Genomic DNA, 21,526 nt, shown 5'->3' with positions numbered 1-21,526 from the left:
TCCGTTGTTACGGGATCTATTGATGGGGTTGAGATTAGGGTGTTAGTGGACACGGGGGCATCGGCAACTATTATATCGGACCTCATTTATAATATTCTTCCAGTCCAATGTCGTCCGCTGCTTCCAGTGGATGTGCCATTTTACGCCGCTAATGGGGGATCGTTGGGCATTATCGGTCAGGTTAGGGCGTCCATTTGCATTGGAGATATCAAATTGTCGGGACCCGTTTTCGTTTCGTCTTCTTTGGCAGTTCCGTGTCTTTTGGGCACTGATTTTTTGGCTAAAATGCCTATTAAAATTCTTATCGATCAGCGATGCATTGAACTGCCATCGGGTCGCCGGATTTCATTTTTGACGGGCCCTACTGACATTCGGACGGCGTGCGCTACGATACAAGCGGTGGCGACGCAGACAGTGCAAGTGCCCCCGGGTTCACAGATGTTGATTCCCCTCCGGTTGCGGAAACCATGGGTGAGGGAGGCTTCGGGACAGAGTATGCTTTTGGGTCCTTCTAACAAGGCTGTCGGGGGTCTTGATTTATCGGTGGCTCACACTTTGGTGCGGGCTGACAGGGATCCGTTTGTGATGGTTTTGAACGCGGGGTCGCGACCAGCGGTCATTCCGCAGGGCACCGTGCTGGCTCACGCGGCGCAGGTCCCTGGGGATGATGGGTTGGTTGCGCAGGTGGGCTCGAGCCCCGCGCGGAACGTTGAGCCAAGGGAAGACCTTGAGTGGGTCCATTCGCTATGTGCCGCCTCGGACGATTTGTCGGCGGCGCAGTTGGGTGCGCTGCGCGAGTTGCTCATTGAATTCTCTGATGTATTCAGTAAACATAAGTATGACATTGGGTGCACGGATTTGTTGCACCATCACATTGAAACGGGCGATGCGGCGCCGGTCAGGCTAAATCCCTTCCGACTGAGTCCCGTGGAGAAGGAACATGTTCAGTCGGCTGTTAACGATATGCTAGAAGCCGATATTATTTCGCCCTCCTCTAGCCCGTGGGGAGCGCCTATTGTGCTGGTTGAGAAGCAGGACGGGTCCCTGCGATTCTGCGTTGATTTCCGTCGCCTGAATAAGATCTCTGTGGCTGACGCGTATCCGCTCCCCAGGATGGATGAGTCCCTCGATGCATTGTCTGGTGCGCGATATTTTTCGACTCTTGATTTGTTATCGGGGTTTTGGCAGTTGCCGCTCGACGAAGAGTCGAAACCTAAGACAGCATTTCGGACTCCAGGGGGGCTGTTCCAGTTTAACCGGTTACCCATGGGACTTCACTCCTCTCCAGCGACGTTTCAGCGACTTATGGAGCTGGTTTTGTCGGGCTTGCAGTGGGATACATGCTTGATTTATATGGACGATGTCATTGTTTTCAGTAAAACGTTTGAAGAACACCTCCGGCGATTGAGAGGGGTGTTCTTGCGAATGCGATCGGCTAAGTTGAAATTTAAACCGGCCAAATGTCACCTCCTTCGTAGGTCCGTTAGATACTTGGGTCACATTGTCGATTCTTCGGGGATCTCCACCGATCCCGCGAAGACGGATTGTGTCGGTTCGTGGCCGACACCTACGTCCGTTTCCGACGTGCATAGTTTCATCGGGTTTGCTTCTTATTATCGGCGGTTCGTCGAGCACTTCGCCACTATTGCAAAACCCTTGCACGCTCTAACGGCGAAGGGAGTGAAGTTCAAATGGGGATCGGAGGAGGAGGCCGCGTTTCGCTCCCTCCGGGACGCCTTGGTGGGTGCCCCACCCTTGTGTTATCCCGATTTTGCCAGTCCCTTTTTGCTGGACACGGATGCTAGCAACACGGGCATTGGGGGGGTGCTATCCCAAGTCGTTGGGGGTGTCGAAAGAGTTGTCGCCTACGGTAGTAGGGTGTTGTCTCCGGCGGAGCAGCGCTACTGTGTCACCCGTCGCGAGCTGCTTGCCATTGTTTTTTTTGTGCAGCAGTTTAGGCCATATCTCTATGGTCGTCACTTTACAGTCCGAACGGACCACGCGGCGCTACAGTATTCATTGAGGGTCGCCCAGCCCTCGGGCCAGTTGTCGCGTTGGTTGGAAGTCCTCCAGGACTATCAGTTTACGACTACGTACCGTAAGGGGTTGCGACACACGAATGCCGATTGCTTGTCGCGGTTGTTGCCTTGTGATGAATGCGCGTGTTTGTCGGGATCGGCGCGCTGTAAACCGACGCTTGCGGGGGAGATGGGGGCACTGGCTGCGACAGCGGGCGCACCGATCGGGGATGATTCCACTGCCTCTCAGGGTCGGGACTCGCTGCTCTCGCTGTCGCTCAGCGAATGGGGCCGCCTCCAGATGGCGGACAGCTCGCTGCTAGCATTGCGCCGCAAGGTTGGGGGTCCCGAGGGGGACCAGGAGCGTACCGGCTCCTATGTACTTGAGCAGGGCGTGTTATTGAGATGGGACAGTTTGTCCCGGCGGAACGCACTCGTGGTGCCTTCCGCTGTGAGGGGGAGGGTTGTCTTGGTGGCACACGAACGCCTCTTGCACTTGGGAGTTAACAAGACGCTTGCCCTGCTTCAGCGTGACTATTACTGGCCGGGAATGGGAAGTGATGTGGTACATATTCTGAAGGGGTGCGTTGAGTGCGCCAGGCGTAAACCACCGGCCGTGGCAGCTAATCCACCGCTGCAATCTATTCAGGTCTCGCGTACCAACGAGCTCGTTGCACTCGATATTTTGGGGCCCTTCCCAGTCACGCCGAGAGGGAATAAATATTTGTTAGTGGGGGTCGAATACTTTACCCGATGGCCTATGGCGTGGCCTCTCGCTAACCAGTCGGCAGCGGCTGTGACGGATGCCTTCGTCCAGGGCTATGTCCTGGACAAGGGGGCTCCCGAACGCCTGCTGACCGACCAAGGTAAAAAATTTTCGAGTAAATTGTTGCAAGAGGTGTGCGATCTGTTGGGTACCAAGAAGGTGCGTACCTCCCCGTACCACCCGCAGACTGACGGGATGGTGGAGAGACTCCACAAAACTTTGACTTCCATGCTGTGCCAGCAGGTGTGCGAGGCACATGTAGATTGGGACCTGCAGGTCCCGGGAGTCCTTGCCGCGTATAGAATGGCCCCCCATGCAGCTACGGGGTTTTCCCCATTCTATTTGATGTACGGTCGGGAAGCTGACCCGCCAATGGAAACGCAACTTGGCCTGTCCGCTCCACGAACTAATTCTAATTTGGCAGAACATATTAAGTTTAATATTCACAAGCTGACAGAGGCGAGGGAGGCCGCACGGCTTAATTCGCGGGCTCGCCAAATGGCTAATGAACGGTTGCGGGCACGGAAGGTGTCCATGCACGAATGGAAACCAGGTGACAGGGCCTGGCTGCATTGCCCTCAGGCACCCTTGGCTACGTCGCCTAAATTGTTGAGACCGTGGAGGGGACCCGTGGAGGTCGTGCGCGTTGCACGGCCCCAGTGCGTTCAGATAAAGTGGGGAAAGCGCCGTTGGTACGTTCACCCCTCCCGACTGAAACCGTTCTCGCCTCCATATGGCCTCCCCTTGTGTCGTGATGGCCGGGCGTGTGACGTGACCGGCGACCCAGAGGGGGAAATGTCTCTGCCTGATCCACACGTATTTTCGCCTGATCTGCTCCCAGGTGTCTCGGAACTGACAGCTGCCGATCACCGGCGGCCGGATCTCCGCGGCGGGGCCGGCCCTTTCAGGCCCGTTCCGCGCCGTCTGGAGCAGCCGGAACCGCCGGACGGTCGTCAGTGTCCCGCCCCATACGATGGACCAGCCAGACGGACTCGCGCCAGGTCGTGCTACTTTGCATGACCTGCCTCGTGAGGAGTCGGGGCAGTTGGAGCGCCTCGTCACTGCGTGTAGTCGCAGGGACGTGGGGCGCGTTCGTTTTCGAATTTGCTCGTATCGTGTTATTGTTGACTTTTCGTGTTCATTGTCAATCTGTACATAGTTATTCTTGTTGTTGTTGTTGTTGTGTTATGTTACGGGGCACACTCGGGGGGTTACGGGGTTTTTTTTGTTGGTTGTCGTTTTATCGTCGCGGTTGGTTGTTGTTAGCAGCCGGGCCGGCTGCGAGCTATGTGGGAGGGGGTGATGTAGTGGTGATACGCGCTGGGTGTATATGTCGTGTGCCAGCGCGTATGTACGGGTGTGTGTGTGGTGACGCGCGCTGACGGGGAGGAGCAGGCGTCAGTGCGCGGGTGGGGGTAGTGCTGCTGATTGGCTGTGTGCCGGTGACGCGCCCAGAGGGAGTGATCGGGTAGCAGCGCGGTGTGATTGGTCGGGGAGTGGAAACACGCGCTGAGCGGAACCGGATCGTAGGGATAGCGCGTGGGGATTGGGTAACTGAGGAGCGGTGCCGACGTTGAGGTCCGCATCCGCTCCGTCTCCCGGGAAGAAGAGGTATATAAGGTGATGCACAGAGGAGCAGGGGGCAGAAGTGGAACCATCTAAGAATGAAGACGAAGGTGCAGAGATAGAGCCCGGAGAGGAGAGTAATGGAGAGTAGAGGAGAGTAATGGAGAATAGAGGAGAGTAAGGTATAAGTGTGTAGCCAGCGAGAGAGAACGGTCTACACGAGCTGAGTAATGTATAGTGTGTAGCCAGCGAGAGAGAACGGTCTACACGAGCTGAGTAATGTATAGTGTGTAGCCAGAGAGAGAGAACGGTCTACACGAGCTGAGTGATGTATAGTGTGTAGCCAGCGAGAGAGAACGGTCTACACGAGCCGAGTATGCATACGGTGTAGCCAGAGAGAGAGGAAGGTCTACACGAGCCGAGTATGCATACGGTGTAGCCAGAGAGAGAGATGCAAAGTCTACACGAGGCGAGTGGAGAGTGTAGCAGAGGCGCAGAGTCTACACGAGGCGAGAGAAGAGTGTAGCCGAGGCGCGGAGTCTACACGAGGCACAGAGAGCCAGCAGCACAGAATCCAGAGAGTCAAGAGAAGCGTAGGGTCAGAATCCAGAGAGTCAAGAGAAGCGTAGGGTGAAGAAGAAGAGGTCACGAGTTGTACCGTTGTATGGTGACCGCATTGTGAAGAAGAGAGGCCACGCGTTGTATTGTTACAAGTCAAGATTTAATAAAAGAAGTGTGTTCCCGTCAAGGAGTTTCCTGCCGTCATTTTCCAATACTTCACATACATTACTGGCCTTTGATCAAATTGCCCAAACTGTGCCTTATCTCATCCGATTTCAGTATCCAAGCAGTGTTGGTGGTCCGGTCACGTAGGTTCTCGCGGTTGTGCCCTACAGGATCTCCCGATGCATTTTCTTTGGATTAGTGCAGTTGGCTACCTACGGTGCGATACAAGTTCGACGTACAGTACGTGCCGCACGTTGTTCGGCGCGGTGTCCAACTTTTCGTTCCACATGCCGGGAGCTTCTTCAGAAACTGAAAGCTAGAGTTGAGTATGTACATGTTTTTTGTTTGCATGTTCACCACAAGTACGTGTGGTTAATGCAGACAGGATTCCTTGAAAAAGGATTCTGTTTGGTGTTTTAACATCTTAACACAGCTGTTTTATTGCCAAAAAGGGTAAAACCAATTTTTATATTTTGATACTGGCAAGAAAGGTCACATATTGTGTAGAACATCCTTCGCACCGTATGTTGTCGACCGTGCTAATCGGAGGTCCGGGGGAAGGACAACAAACTAAACACAAAAAAGCACTTCTAAAAGAAGTGAGTGTGGTCAGTGCTCAAAGATGAGAATGGATGGCAATACGAGACATTACAGTCTCGGGCTGTGGCCATGAGATGGCAGTACAACAAATGTATTCTTGAATCCATCTGTGTCGACCTTCGACTGTTATATCCCCTCCTACACGCCAAACACTCAACGGTGGAAATGGCCAAAATATTCCAATGGCAAAGCCCTCGTGAATTTTGCCTCAAGGCTCGAGGCTTCTCTAGGAAAAAAACAAAACAAATGGCATCATTATTATTAATTCAGTACTGCATTTTCTCACACCAATGTTTGTAACAGAAAAAAACATTACAAAACATCCATGCCTGACGCATGCGATCTCGACTCGCGTGATGGCTGCCCAAGTAGATCTTGGATAAGTTGTAGGTTTGATCTAACCTTGCTCCGATCTAGCTCGTCTATTTTCTGGAGTCATTGTTTTGCTCAACCATCCTCACGTATTTTTATTTTATGGGGAGCGGGAGCATAGTAACGGTTAGCGTGATGTGCAATGAACCCGGCGATCCGAGTTCAATTCCTGCTCACGGCCAACATCGGGTGACGAATATCTGAACCACTCCTGGGCCTCTCCTTGGTCGACTCAGCCTCAATTGAGTACCTGGTGTAGTGTGTAAACATCGCCAACAGGGAGACAAAGGTGCCCGAGCGTGGTGCTGGCCACCCACCCCTCGTGTGCCATACCGGCCTTCCTCCGCACCTGCGATTAGTATAGTTGGCTATGTACAGTGTGAAAGAAGTTCGACATACATACGTACATACACACAAAAAATACGGTGATACAGGGCATGGCGGTGAACCCAGCGACCAAAGTTTGATTCCTGGCCATGACTGGCTTCAGTTGTGGGCGATATATTAATCAGTCCCCTACCCATCCCAATCCCCCCCCCCTTCACTAACTCACACTGATCAGCACTGTGATATACGCTCAAAAAGTTCCCATCCAGCTGTGACATTGGGATGTAGGAATTGAACAGCACGCACAGTGAACTCCAACGTGCACTCCGTTTGCCCCCGGATACCACGCATCTCTGCGTTCAAAATCCTCGGATACAACCACTGCTCGATTGCCTGCTGTACACTCGCTGCCCTGCCCCCAAAGTCATTTAACCTTTCGCCTTGGTTTGAAACGGGCTCCGAACACAGAACGGTTGGAGCGGATGTGGCTGATTGCCCAATGGAGGCAGACAAAGCACTTATAATAATACATCTACGACGAATACTACGCCAGATTAGGACCAGGTTTTTTTTTCTTTTTTATTTGCTCGCACACGCACACACGCGCAAAGACAAAGATCCCCCCCATAGCCCTAATACACTTTTGGCGCAAGTGCTGGTAGCGAGCAACCTATGAAAATCGGCACACGAGGGGGGCAGGTTGCGAGCACCACGCCCAGCCACCTTTGTCTCCCTAGAGGTGATGTTTACACACCAGACCAGGTACACGTTTGAGGCCGGGTCGACCTCGAGGAGGCCCATGGCTTGTTCAGATAATTGTCACCGGTGTTGGCCGTGAGCGGCAAACAAACTCGGGTCGCCGGGTTTTTAGGGCAGCGCACTAACCGCTGCACTACCGCTCCACCGCACACACACACACACAGACTTCGCCTCATGCTGCCGCGCATCCCCCCCCCCCCCGCCGTAAGGCAGCAAGGGGCCGGGGCTCACGCGACGGCGTGGCGAGTGAGCGGAACTAATGGCCTTTACCTTCCACCAGCGAGGTGAGCAAGGTGACGTTGGCTGCTTTCCTGCGCCCCGCGGGGAGGTTTAACCCCAGCCGGTCGAGTTTCTCGCGCAGGCACCGGCCACCGTTCTTCGACTTGGCTCTGAGCGGTGGTGGTGGCGGTCACGATCGGAAGTATGGGAAACAACACAAGGCGTGCGCACTGGTGAGTTCCACTCAATCGATGAGTTCACGATGATGATGATGATCATCATCAGCAAAGATTCATTTCAGCAAGGTCATCATAATCATCGTCAGCAAAGATTCATTTCAGCTAGGTCATCATAATCATCATCATCATCAGGGATTAATTTCAGTTGGGTCATCATTATCATCATCATCATCAGGGATTCATTTCAGTCAGGTTATCATAGGCATCATCAAGGATTCATTACAGCGCTTGTGAGAAGGATAACATTGTTGGAAGGACATACATTTTTTGCCTATGACCAAATCACCCAGAATGCACTTGATTCTGTTGGGCCTTGCTAGCTAAGCTGATTTGGGCCTAGAGAGTACCTTAGATGGGTGGCCACCTTGTCAAAAAACAGCATAACTAGGCAGTGAGAAACAGAGGGCATTGTGGCAAAATCCACCGTGATTCTGTACTCCCTGCAACCTTCACCAATCTGACCAACGTGGTGAGGCATGGGCAGGTAACCCTCATGGCCTGCGTGGTGTGGAGAGGCCCTCATCCAACACTAGATTGCCATGTGGGCTGTGTATATGTAGATACATTCATACCCATCCTATTGATTTTTCCACAACAACTTTTATTTGAATACACACTACTTGTTAAAAAAAAATGTTTAAGTGAAACGAAAAGCCACTCTCTGACCAACAACAACCACAAACGTGCACTACTCACTATGCCGTATCGATTCCCCTTGCTTAACTTTGCGCTGGAACCATCCAGAACGCAGTTCCGAAAATTATTTTGGCTATCCTACATCCATCCATCCATCCATCTCGCCTAGTTTTTTTCTTACGACAACCGTGAGCCACCACCATTTAATTTGTATAATCCTGTTCATAGAGTTATAGGAATGTAGTAAATAATGATTATGGATAGTACTTTGTGCTCTAGTGGTAGTGCTTTCCACCAACAAAACCTGCTCCAAGCTGGCCTAGCCGCGTTGCGGAAAATATCGAGTGAGATGTTAACCTATTTACTAAACTAAAATTAAACTTTGTTTATTTTACCAGGTAAGGTCGACTGAGGATTATAGCTCTTTTCCGTAGCGACCTCGCCACAAATGATAGCTCAACGAAGTGGCTTATCACGTGGAAATATGCAGCAGCCAAATACTCTAACTGCACTTTCTAAATGTGGAGGGAAAAACCGAATGCCCTGGAGAAAAATTATATGTGACCACGAGGAGAAAATATACTGGCATCAGGGTCAGGATCGAACGCCTGCAACTCCTGCATACCAGGCGAGGTAGTTAACATCTCGCCTAAACCACAGCGAGAACAAGCGCATCCCAAGCAAAACAAACACTCTCACAGTCACTTAGCCTCACCGGCATTAGCAACAAACTAAGGGCTGCAGAGCTTCAACAGCGATGTGTAGAAGAAGGTCAGGCTTATTACTGCGATACCCCGTGAACTTTACAAAGGAATGAATGTCAGATGGAGCACTCTCATCTCGCATGAATTACCATTCAAATATACAGGAAGTTTTAAAATAATGGACCCAATTTCTAAGCAGTATACTTCACGATGGCAACATGTTACAATTACACGAAAAGTTACAAAAGGTTTAATGAGTTCTCAAGTTTTACTAACCATTTGAAAAATGCTCTATGTGCCCTCCACCTGCTGTACGGACAACATCGAGACGATAGTTGAGTTCGTCCCAAACGCCTTTCTTCTCACGTTTTCCTCTGAGGTGTGTGGTCACCCTGTTCTCTTCCCCTTACATAAACAGCCTGTTTCCTCAAATTGTCGTTACCAACGACGAATGCTCTTTGACATTGGAGGATCAATGCCAAAACTCCGTTGAAACGCACGCTGCACCGCAATTACGGATTCAGTCTTACTGAGCTGCAGAACGCAAAACGCCTTGTGTTGCGGGGTTGCCATCTTGCGAATGACTGTGGCTAGGGGCTGTTTGTGCACTGGGAGAGGCATCTAGCGGTAATCATTTGAAACGTTATTCCCTGCCCTTTCAAGTGTTAAGAGTTTCATTCATGGGCGGTTCGTGGTTGCAGAGATATAGCGATTTCAAATCGGGTCCATCTTTTTAAAACACCCTGTATATCTCTCCCCCGCGCATTGTCCCCCCTTCTATGAGAGTCTGAACTTCTCTGCGCATCCTTGCCTTTCCCTCCCCGAGACACCCAACCCATCCGAAATATGTACGCGTGTTTAATTTGATCGTAGCCTTCAGTAAAATGTGCTGAGCAAAGTCTGAACGCAAGCGCATTCTTGCGCCGAAATGCGCGGCTTTTTACGAGTGATTAACATATAAATATGTAAAGAGTTACAAGACAATACCATTAACAAGACGGCAAGCATTCTACCGACGTTACCGTCAAACGCCGCTCCGCGCGAGAGTGCGCGGGATGCCGCGCGCATTTCGCCGGCGTGACCTATTTAAGAAAAGGTGTTGGACTAATTGTGCTCAGCACGCCCGGTCGCGAGCGTAGTTGTCAAAAAAATAAACACGGCCGCTATTTGCAAAGCTCTATCGACCGAATCAATCCTCAAACCTGTGATTAAAGTAGGGTGAGAAGCAATTACAGTATCTTTGCATTATTTCCTTAGCTAGGGACATTGGTATCATTGCTGTTGTTGTTAGTGACATGAGTTAAAATTTCTGGACCAGTAGACAGGTGACCTTTATGGTCAGTTGGAGGCCCACTAAAAAAGCAGGGCACTCTGTCAAAGTGAGATCTAATTTGAGATTTTGCCGACGACACGCAAAAAAAAAACCTTCCATCTTGCGAATAGTGCCAAAGGGTCTTCAACATTTTTACTTCATGCGCTTTGTTAATACCCAACAAGAAAAAAATTACCAGGTGGGCAAGAGATTCCGTGCAGTGGCTCTGCACAAACACGTTCAGCGGTGAGCGAGTTGACCGCGCGTGTAGACTGCGGGTTTAGCGATGTCAGAAATGTCAAACTCAAATATGCTACTTAACATCCCTGCAGCTAAATAAAACAACAGGTTTTCACAAATCGTTTTTTTCTTTCCCCACACTGTAAATATGGTCACACATTTTGGGGACAAATGCTGCTTTACGCAATGCGCTGTCCATCATCGTCATCGTCAGCCATGATCAATCCACTGCTGGATGAAGGCCACCCTGAAACGTTCTCATCTCTCACGGTCCTCATGCCTGCGCTGTTGAGATCCGAGGTTCAAATTCAGGTTTGAGAGCCACCCATGATTTTAAGCGGGTTCTCAAGTGCCATGTATTGATGGTCTCAGTAGAGTCACCAACGACTGCATGCATGAGTTGAGTATTTGGCTGATATGGATTTCCACGCGAAAAGCCACTTCTCGTTGAGCAATCATTTGTGGCCAGGTCACTTCTGATAAAAGAGCTATATAGCGCAATGGGCCTTACCTGGTAAAAAAAAGAGATTTCGTTTGAAAAAATCTTCGTATTAAACTCCATTCGTAATTTATTTTACTTATTAAAGCTACCCAATAGAAAACAAACGTTTGACTTCCACGAAACAAACACTCTGTAGAGGGAATATGAGCAACACATTGTGACACAAAATGTCAGCATTATCAGTGTGATTATTTTTGTGTGTGTTCGATGTTCTAATACGGTAATTACTGCACAAGTCGACAATAAAATCGTGTAATTGCTCCTCTAGGCGATGTGGAAATGTATTTTAAGCTTCCCACAGTTACAACTTGAATGGGGATGTCACATTAGCCTCCGCGCGTGTGTGTGTGCGTGTAGCTGCACGCAGTCCACGGGGCTGCACGCCACTCGTCACGGCCCGGTGCGAGATGTGGCGACGGAGCGGACAAACGCGTGCCGTTACGCAACGTGCGCTGCGACAACCTCCCAAGTGACACGACAAACTTGCGCTACACAGGCACAGCCAGCCGGCTCCGGTGGGGGGGGGGGGGGACTAATACCAGAACGACGAGACATTGTAAAACACCTCCTTTGTTCCCCTGAATATTGGTACCCACAGGGAGAATGGATTTTTGTTCTAACCAGCAAGCATGGTTAGATTGAGGATTAAGGTTCGGGTTGGGTTAGGTTACGGTTTTGATTCGGTAAGTTGGAGGGTTAGGTAGGCTAGTGGTATGGTAAGAGATACGATTAGGTTATTGTGAGGTTAAGGTTAAGATTAGGTTAGGATTAGGATTAGTTTACAGTTGGTTTTGGGTTAAGTGCCATGTCAGATTTGGTTCATTTAACGTGAATGCATGTTTCACAAATAGCTTTGGAAAAGTGGTACCTAAAATAGCATATGTTTTGTTGAATAGGCATGTATATAGGCTTACGTTCAAAACCTGAGTAGCCAAGTGGACTTTAACAGACCGCACTGTTGAAGAATGTGTAATAGACCAAAGTTCATGTTCTTTAATTGGGCAATGATATAAGGTTTTGGGAAAACGAGACGGTGGGAGAGAATGACAGTGTCGAGTAATGTGAGAAGACAGAGGAAAGTAGGGGGGTGCCATGGTGGCGAGATGTCAACTACCTCGCCTGGTATACAAGGAGGTCGTGGGTTCGATCTTGACCCTGACGCCTGTATTTTTGGAGTTCGCGTGTTCGCTCCCCGTGGTCACGTGGAATTTCCCTCCGGGTCCTCCGTTTTTTTCTCCCCACATTTTCAATCGGCACGTGTTTAGCATATTTAGCTACTAGAAATGCCCACGTGATAAGCCACTTCGTCCAGCTACCATCACGTGAGGCCAGGTCGCTTCTGAAAAAGAGCTGTGTAGCTCAGTGGGCCTTACCTGTTAAAAATATACATATTTTAGTTTAGTGTTGTGACCTGCAATGTGGTGGTTGAACCCAGGGTGGATGAGATGAAATGGATCAGTTTAATCTCATCGATGCTGTTAGAAGAAATCATTGAGGGAAATTCATAGGAATAGTAGCCATGGTAGTAGCGATTTAAGAGTGATGAGGAGACTGACCACCAGTAAGTCAGTGACTGGAGTCAATCACTGAGTGCTGGATCATAAATCAACGCTGACTGGTGTCAATATCTATCCCTCCCCGTCAATTGCAAGGCCTTCTCGTGGGAGTGCATGATTTCAACAGCATTGGTTCAATGCAATCAAACTCTGGACAGGTTTCGACATACAATTTGCCATCAACAGATTCTGACTTGCTTGAACTAATGCTGCAGAACTTTCCAGATATTTTAGGCAAGGGCCCTCTCTTTAATATATGGATCCTTTTTTTATGCAACGTCATAAAAATGCATACCGCTAAGTATTAATTAGCGTAGTTGTGGAGGACGCAAGCAACAACATAAATAAGCGAACACCATATCCCCTTCATATATTTGAACACGGGGAGCACAAACAAACATACTTTCATTTTGTTGACGTAGAGGGACAGATATATAAAGTAGTTAACGAGGTAGAGTCTGCTTATTTATCTTCTCCACAACGACGCTCATCATAATTCCGTGCTATGTATTCAGGTATAATGGTTGATGCAGTGTACCAGGTGGGACAATATTTACCAGGACACCCTCCAGCTACGGGCTGAGCCCCAGCTGAAATTAATCCATGGTTTCACCTCAGCATCTACCCCCTGCCTCCCCCCACACCACACCTCACCTTCTATTAAATTATTAGTTTTTACCAGGTAAGGCCCACTGAGCTACATAGCTCTTTTTCAGAAGCGACCAGGCCACAAATGATAGCAGAACGAAGTAGCTTATCACGTGGAAATGTACAGCAGCCAAATTCTCTAAAGGTATGTTGATTCTAAATGTAAAAAGGAAAAACCGGAAGACCCGGATAAAAATCCACGCGACCACGGGAAAAACATGCAAACTCAATTCCTCGGTTAACAGTGACATCGGTTAACGATTTTTCGGTTAACGTTCCGCCTCCAATAGGACCCCCATTGTTTTGACTAACGTTAACATTTTTATTAACGGTACGTTTATGTTATGCAATTTCGGCCAATCCGAGTACTCGTAAGTGAGGCTGAGCCATGCCCTCAGCCAATCAGGGACGCCCATTTATGAGCCGTTTAGACCTCAACTGGCTTTGTTTACATTACGTTTTCTGTTTTCGATTAATGCTTTTAAAATGGAATTCCTATATTCGATTAACAGTTATTTCGATTAACGGTAGCTTTTTTTGTGGAATGGATAAAAAAACGTTAACCGAGGGACTACTGTATACAGCCATCAGGGTCGGGATCGAACCCCACGACCTCTATGTACACCAGGCGAGGTAGTTAATATCTCGCCACCACGGCACCCCTTGACAAAGCGCAGCAGTAGCGGGCGTAGTCGCTCACCTCCTGAGGATGCCGCCCAGGAGGGACGCGTTGAGACATTCTGGGGGAGACAGTCGCCGCTTCACCTCTGCAATGGTCACCTTGTACTTGGACGTCGAGCTGAGGAGGGACAGCCGGCCGGGCACCGAGCAGAAGAGGTCAGTGGGGTTGACCGCTGCGGATCCACCTGCGAACCGCATGGGGAGGCACGGCGCACGATTAGGCGCCGCAAAAGCTGGGCCCGCACGCGCGTCTCCTTCACGCATCTGACCCTCCACGTTAATGCGCGTCCCATCGGTCACACGCACACACACACACCACTGCAGCATTGGTTCAACAGAAGCAAACTCTGGACCGGTTTTTGGGCTTTCCGAAACTTTGCACTCCTATCGTTTTTGTTTGTTTGTTGTCGTACCTTTATGACCTGCCCCCCTTACTGGACGTGTGGGGGGGGGGGGAAAGAGGTTCACAACTCGTCAGATTTCTTCAGGATAAATAAAGATTTTGACGATTCTGGTCAGTGTCTCATCAGCGGTGTAAGAGGCTTGCTGGTGAACTACCAAATGTTTAGAGACGAAGACACGAGTCCTAGTTCAACGCAAACAGGCTCAAATTTAGACTTAAAACTTCCGTGACTGCAAGAATTAATATTCTTGGTTCTTTCGGTAAAGTCACGTAGATAGAAAACAAAAATCTAAATTAAAAGCAAAAAAAACCACGACGTTTTATCGGTGAAAGTGCCCCCTCTGAAAATTAGTCAAGAACACTGGACTAGAGAATGTGGCAATTGTTAGAACGATCTTATCGGCTCCCGAAAATGTAAAGCGAGGGTAAGAAACGTCGCTGGAAGGGATGAACGATGGCCGATGGATCAAGCAGGATGGCGGAATGGCAGCCGAAGAACGGAACATTGTCCAAGAGTACGTTCAAGGACATGGAGCGAAATCGGCTGTTGTGCAGGAGCTAGAGGTGGGTGTTTTACTTTGCAGGATCGTGAGAGGAGGCTATCGCGCTCGGAGTCGGGAGAAACTCATCCAGCAGTGGATTGACAAAGGCCCGTAAAATAAGTATTAATAACGTTCTTTAAGGGAAGATGCACTGAGTACTCTAAGGTTAAACTCTTTTTTGTGATACTGTGTTGGCAGTGGTGAATAGGCACGCTTATCAAAATATTGACCATGCATCAATAACCCTTACCTAAGAATTTAAACATATAAATAGGCAACGTGTCTGCCAATGGGCCCTTCTTCATAGCGCGACTGGCATGAGGCTACATAGAACCACCCATAACAGACTATAGGGGCAAGTGCTGTAAGAGAGCAGCACCTATGAAGGCCGGCGCAGCCCCGGCACGGCAAACGAGGAGGGTGGGTGGGTGGCCAGCACCACGCCCGGCCGCCTTTGCCCTCCCCAGTAGCGATGCTTACACACCACACCGGGCACTCATTTTGCGGCCGAGTTGTCCTAGGAGAGGGCCCAGGACCGGTTTAGCTCACAGGGCATTTCTAAAGAAACTCTTCTAAATTGTTCTGTTCCATGGCATAGCGCGCCTACCACTGTGCCATCGCCCCCCCCCACCGCCCCCCACCGCGAGGTAAGATTTGACCCGCGGTGAACTGCACGGAGTGGGAGAGCGCCCAGCCACCTGTTACTGACGCGTCACTCGCACGGGGAAGGGATTCATCCGCCGCACTCGTTGATGGAGTGCACACAGGGGGGGGGGGGGGGGTCGCGCAGTTCGTCTGCCAAGTGGCTCGCGCGCTCGGTTGTAACCCTAATGAGCGAGGTTGAGGGCCTTTAGAGACAATGAGCATGGAGAGAGCCTCCGGAGCGCTCTGATGCTAACCCCAAGCCCAAGCGATATCGGTCAGCTGTGCCCCTAACGTAGTGCATATATATTATAGACCCAACTAGTATCGCCTTTGATTCCTCTAACATTGTTATCGGGATCTTCAATCAAACATGTTAGATATTTCCATATCATTACGAGGCATAATCAATCCACTGCTGGATGAAGGCCTCCCCCCAAGTCGTTGCATCTCTCAACAAACCACCTCTAACACCTGCGCACACCGACCATTATTCCTGAGTGGTGTGTTCTGCCTATAAATCCACTTCTTTTGTACAATTCGAAGCATGTATTTAACCTGCATATTTACGTGTTGGCTTCATTGCTTTGTTGAACTCTACTATGCTTCAACGTATATGCTCCCCACCTTAATTTCCCCCCACTGACCAATGTGGTGAAGTATGGTCGAATACTCCGTAAGACCCGCATGGAGTGGGGGGGGGGGGCGTTTTATTCAGCACTGGATGAACAAAGCGTTGACTGAGCATGTACGACTAACACTATATTTGGTATGTTAATGACTGCATTTACTGAAGTATAATATAAATGCAGCGTGAGCAAAAAATATGCGTGTAATCAGATATATTTTCATATGTGAGGCCTGCATCAAGCACCGAATCACTTAAGTGTGTAAGAATCGATAATATTTGATTGACGCGAGCAAACATGCCAAAGTTACTTTTAAGGTAAGTGTGAGAGAAAAATGTACAAAACACTGCTCAAGCGAAATAGTTTGCAATGCAAAATGGCTAAAGGAGGCGGATAAAGCGAGGCCAAAAAAATTCCATTTATAAATATATATATATAAAATAATCGCGGCCTGGCATCACGATTTCATCAATTCTCGGGGAGGAGGATGAAGGTGAATATTTGCTCCCAGTGCCAAAATATTTCCAATTGTCATCACCTGCGTCTACCCGTGTCTGAAATTGCAAGTTAAAAGACAGGATTTGATTATTACGACGATTCGTTGCCAGTCGTGCACAAGCACAATTACCAAAAACCAGAACCCCGCACTCACACTGCCGCAACATGTGCTATGAAAGTAGGCCCATTGCCCGAAACGTTGCCAACGATTATTATACATTTTCTGTTAAGGCAGTGTGTTGTTGACCGCGAGTTTGTAAAGTGGTTTCTTTTTTTTCCCCACGTGCATGTTCTGCGGTGGAGCAATATTCCAAGATGATGCAAATCGGGATCGCATTGTGTGTGAACAATTGCAGCCATTGGTTGGAATTATTCTCAACAGATGCTAATTATCAGAGGATTTTGACTCAAAGCTTTCGTGACGTAAAGTCATGTAGATAGGTTCAAATTAATAATGATGACGATCGCTCGTGTTGTGATAGAAATGTCGTGGTTTTTGTTTATGTTATTTTTATTAATTTGAACCTATCTACGTGACTTTAACGAAAGACCCAAAGAATATCAGGGGATTGTATAATATCGTGTGGCATGTCAATCGGCTGCTGGATGATGGCCTGCCTCTGTCGTGCAGGGTCGTGGCGGTTATTCGGCCATACTCAACCATGCTGGTCAGTGCGGGTTGTAGGACGAAATTTGAGAGCATGTCTACTCCCTTGAGTAAAACAATAAGGGTGCTTAGGTGTGCAGTAAAATAATTGAGGTTCGTTTGTATGTGTAATGCGAGCAAGGACAGGGTGGGCGCTGCCTCCGCACCACTCACACGGGCCGGAGTATTGGGGAGGCGGAGCCTGGTCGACGGGGCGTGTGGGAGGAGCCACTGCTCACCTCGGCTCCAATGGGAGTCGGGGTGAGTGGGGGCGGAGACAGGGGAAGTGTGGGAAGGAGGAGTCAGGGTCACGTGAGAAGGAGGATATAGGGAGAGAGCCGGAAGAGATCTGTGAGTCGGGAGAGCATGGAAATAGGGGAGAGCCACGCTGGGTGGTGGCGGAAGAGTGGCGCTATTTGCCACGTGGTCGGAGTCACGGCACCGTCGGCCAGTGGTGTACGTGGGATAGCAGTAGCTAGCGGAGTGTGTGGAGCTAGCGGGGTGTGAGGAGATAGAAGCGTGTGCGGGGCACACAGGGGGCAGCGGTGTGGCTGCAGAGTGTGCGGGGCACACGGAGCAGCGGTGTGGCTGCAGGGTGTGCGGGGCACACGGAACAGCGGTGTGGCTGCGGGGTGTGTGGAGCACACGACGCGTGCGCGGGGCGCACGACAGAAGAGGCGCGGGTCCAACACGCGGACATCGCGGGGTGCGAGACAAGAACCCAATAAAGGACAAACGGAGACCTACATCGCCTAAAGAGTCCTTTATTACATATGTATCCTGCTAAATATACTGTACTAGCGGGAAGTACCCGGCGTTTCCCGGGAAAAAAATACAGACACACACATCGACCTATACACACTTACAGACATTGACCCACACACACACAAAGACATCGACTTACACACACACACATATGGACTCACACACACAGACATCGACTTTAGATACACACACATGGAGCCACACACAGACATATCGACTCTCACACACACGCACATGGACCCCCACACAAAACACATCGACTGACACAGACAGACACATCGACTCACAACAACCGCCATTCACCACTAAGTGGCGGTGACGTCACCATGACGCTTGTGCCAGGCCATGTGCACCTTGAGGCCACGTGAAGTGTCGAACGCCCGCTCGCAGGAGGTGACGGGGCAGACCCAGGTGCCACGGGTCGACTGACTGAGATGACCGAGATGACTGGCTGATGCACCACCTGTGCCCCCTACTGTGCCAACTTGCTGTGCTTTAGCCACCCGGCGCTCCGCTCGTTTTTGTGAGCATCGCTCCTCCGCCCTCCGTTGTTGTTGGACGGTGACTGCCTCCAACTGCCCAGTAGCGTCCTTCACGAGCCTCCTCCACATAGGCCGATCTTGACACCGCTGGTACCAGTCATTGGCAAGTCCACTCAGCTCCACGTCCTCCTGTACCACATCACTCCATCTCTTCTCTAGCCCGTACCGTGCGCGTTTAGCCCCCTCGATCCGGCCGAACAAAAGCTGTTTAGGCATGCGGTGGCTGGGCATGCGGGCTACATGACCCAGCCAACGCAGCCTTGCCTGCCGGAGGAGCTCACAGATGGGACTTGCCCAGATCTTTCAAGGATTTGTGAGCTCCTCACACAATCCAGCCTGGTTAAACCCAGGATGGATCGTAGGCAGGCCAGCCTAAATGTATCTAACCGGCGAAGATGCTCCATTAGGGGGGTACACGTTTTGCAAGCGTAGAGAAGGGAGGGAATGACTGGCCAAGAAGACCTGAAGCTTCGTGCGGAGCAACAGACCAGGTAGCTCCCACACAGCATTACGCAACCGATGAAAAGATATTGCCGCTCGACTGATTCAGAGTGAGACCTCTGCTGTTAAACTGGAGCCGGTCATAAGCACACTGCCCAGGTATGGGAAACTCTCCACTGTCTCCACAACTGCCCCATCACCGATTGGGAGTTGTGGGGGTGGAGTGTTCAATGGTACAAAATACCCAGGCAGGTGCTTAGTTTTGGTGGGGCTGATGGTAAGGCCCCACCTCTTAGTGGCACGCTCCAGTTCTCAGCAGCATCTCCAACTCCTCCTCTGAATGAGCAGATATTACCAAATCATCGGCATACATAACGTGGTTGACCAATAGGGAGCCATCCCTTGATCGCACCCGGGCATCGATCAGCCTCCTATCATATCTGTACCAAATGGAAATTCCCCCCGGTACAGCTATTGAAGGCTTCACGAACTACGTGGTCAAAATAGATGTTACATAATGTGGGAGCCAGAGGACATCTCTGTCGCACCCCAAGGTGTACAGGGAATGGCTCCGACTCCCGGCCACGTAGTTTTACCCGGGCCCACTCACCATCATTAAGGTCCTTAATGATCGTGAGCAGAGCGTCAGGGACTCCGAAAGCACGAAGAACAACCCAGAGCCCAGGCCTACTGATGGTATCATAGGCCTTGACCAGGTCAATAAAACAGAGATGTAGGTCTTGTAGGAATTCCCTACACCTCTGCTGTAGCAGACGTACAGAAAATATGGCATCTGTGCAGGACCGCCCTTTCCTGAAACCGCATTGGGGCTCCGCAAGCCTCTCCTCAGCGTGCCTAGCAAGGTGATGTTGAATAATCCTTGCCAGGACCTTTCCCGGCAAACTGAGGAGTGAGATGCCCCTGTAATTGTTACAGTCTGTGCGGTCCCCCTTCTTAAAGAGGGGGACCACCAGAGCATCCTTCCAATCCTGCGGAACCTGTCCAGTGGTCCAGACTGTTGTTATGATGTCATATAGGGCAGTTTGTGCACAAACGCCACCCTCCCTCAGCATTTCGCTTGGGAGATCATCTCTGCCCGGTGCCTTTTCTGGTCTCAGACTCCGGATCGCTTTCAGTACTTCCTCAACAGATGGCACCTCAGCCAGCCACTCACAGGGGGTGACTTCTTCTAATATATGAGGCACCGCAGCCTCAGCAGGGTCATCACCACTTTGTGCCATGATGTTTTCCTGGCTGAGGGATTTCCCCTCCCCCAGGACCTCACAGAAATGCTCAGCAAATCTGCAAACCTGTTCCTGGGGGTCGGAGATTGGATCACCGTTTTTTCCCCTAATGATGGTAATAGGTGTGGCGCTGCAGGTTACTTTTTTGATGGAGTTAAATAGTTGTCCACTGAGGCAGACTCCATCTCCTCAGCAACCCGTGACCACCACCCATCCTTGCAGCGCCTTACGGCTCTCCGAACCTCCGAGCGAAGGCTGCGGTAAGCCTCTAACATTCTCTGACGTGGGATGCTGTAGCCGATGAGAGTGGGCCTGTCGCTTTTTCTCAATTAACCTGAACACCTCCTCCATCAGCCAGGGTTTCTGGGGAGGTCTGGACCGCGTACCCAAAGCAGCCATTGCAGCTGCATGAGTCACAGTCTTAAACCTCGCCTATTTACCCTCGACATCAGGTGGAATGGGGGACGATGCCAACCCCAGCTGCAAGCAATGATGAAATTCTCGCTTGCAACTTTCATCAGCTAACTGAGACCAGGCCACTTTTGGTTGGAATGGGATCCTGGGTGTACACCCACCACCGGAGTGGAAGAATGGCAGGCGCATCTTACAGATGACTAGTCGATGGTCAGAGGTCAGATCAGCTCCACGGTAGGCCCTGGTGTCAAGGACATGGGCTCGCATCCGCTGGTCCGTCACTATGTAGTCCAGCAGATGTTCTTGCTTGGACCCGGCATGTATCCATGATGTTGTGTGGATGCGCCGATGCCAGAAGAGCGTGTTGGTAATTACAAGCCCATGGGCTGCACAAAAATCTAGCAGCCTCCTACCGTTATTATTGAGCTGATCTGGCCCATGCCTTCCAATCACTCCAGACCAGGTGCCAGCATCATGACCAACTCGGGCATTGAAGTCACCCAACAAGATGACTCTGTCCCGAGTGGCCACTTTAGCCAGCACCTGTGACAGGAGGTCATAGAAAGCGTCTGACTCATCGGCTTTGCCTGCATCCCTCCACGGATGTTCGTCTTCGGTGGGGGCATAAGTAACCACGACCACCACTCCTCGCCTCTGGTTGATGGGAAGGCGAGCCCAAAGTATCCTGGGGCTTACAGCTTCCCACACCTCACCGCCACGCTCCCACGCCCCCTTCATTCTTTTGTTCAGAAGAAGAGCCACACCCTGTTGTTTGGCAGTCTCCTGCCCCGAGTAGAGGACTGTCCACCCCTCATGGTGGCAGGATCCACCGGACCTCCTGAATGCCACAGAGATCCAGGCGGTACCGGTCCAGCTCCCGACAGAGGAG

At 50.4% G+C, this 21,526-nt stretch overlaps 1 protein-coding gene across 2 annotated transcripts in view; it reads right to left on the bottom strand.

Moving 5' to 3' along the window:
* Positions 1–21,526, bottom strand: part of TFAP2D (transcription factor AP-2 delta) — a 67,985-nt gene that overhangs the window by 27,937 nt on the left and 18,522 nt on the right. For both annotated transcript variants that reach the window (XM_078862459.1, XM_078862458.1), the window contains 2 exons: positions 13,891–14,056; positions 7,405–7,523 (listed from right to left, as the gene is read on the bottom strand). In XM_078862459.1, coding sequence (XP_078718585.1) covers positions 7,405–7,523; positions 13,891–14,056 — 285 coding nt within the window. The remainder of the gene's footprint in view (positions 1–7,404; positions 7,524–13,890; positions 14,057–21,526) is intronic.

The sequence above is a fragment of the Lampetra fluviatilis genome, chromosome 14 (assembly GCF_964198595.1).
Source record: "Lampetra fluviatilis chromosome 14, kcLamFluv1.1, whole genome shotgun sequence".
Taxonomy (NCBI): Eukaryota; Metazoa; Chordata; class Hyperoartia; order Petromyzontiformes; family Petromyzontidae; genus Lampetra; species Lampetra fluviatilis.
Note: the sequence above shows the minus strand (reverse complement) of the source record. Positions and strands in the feature narration are given on the sequence as shown.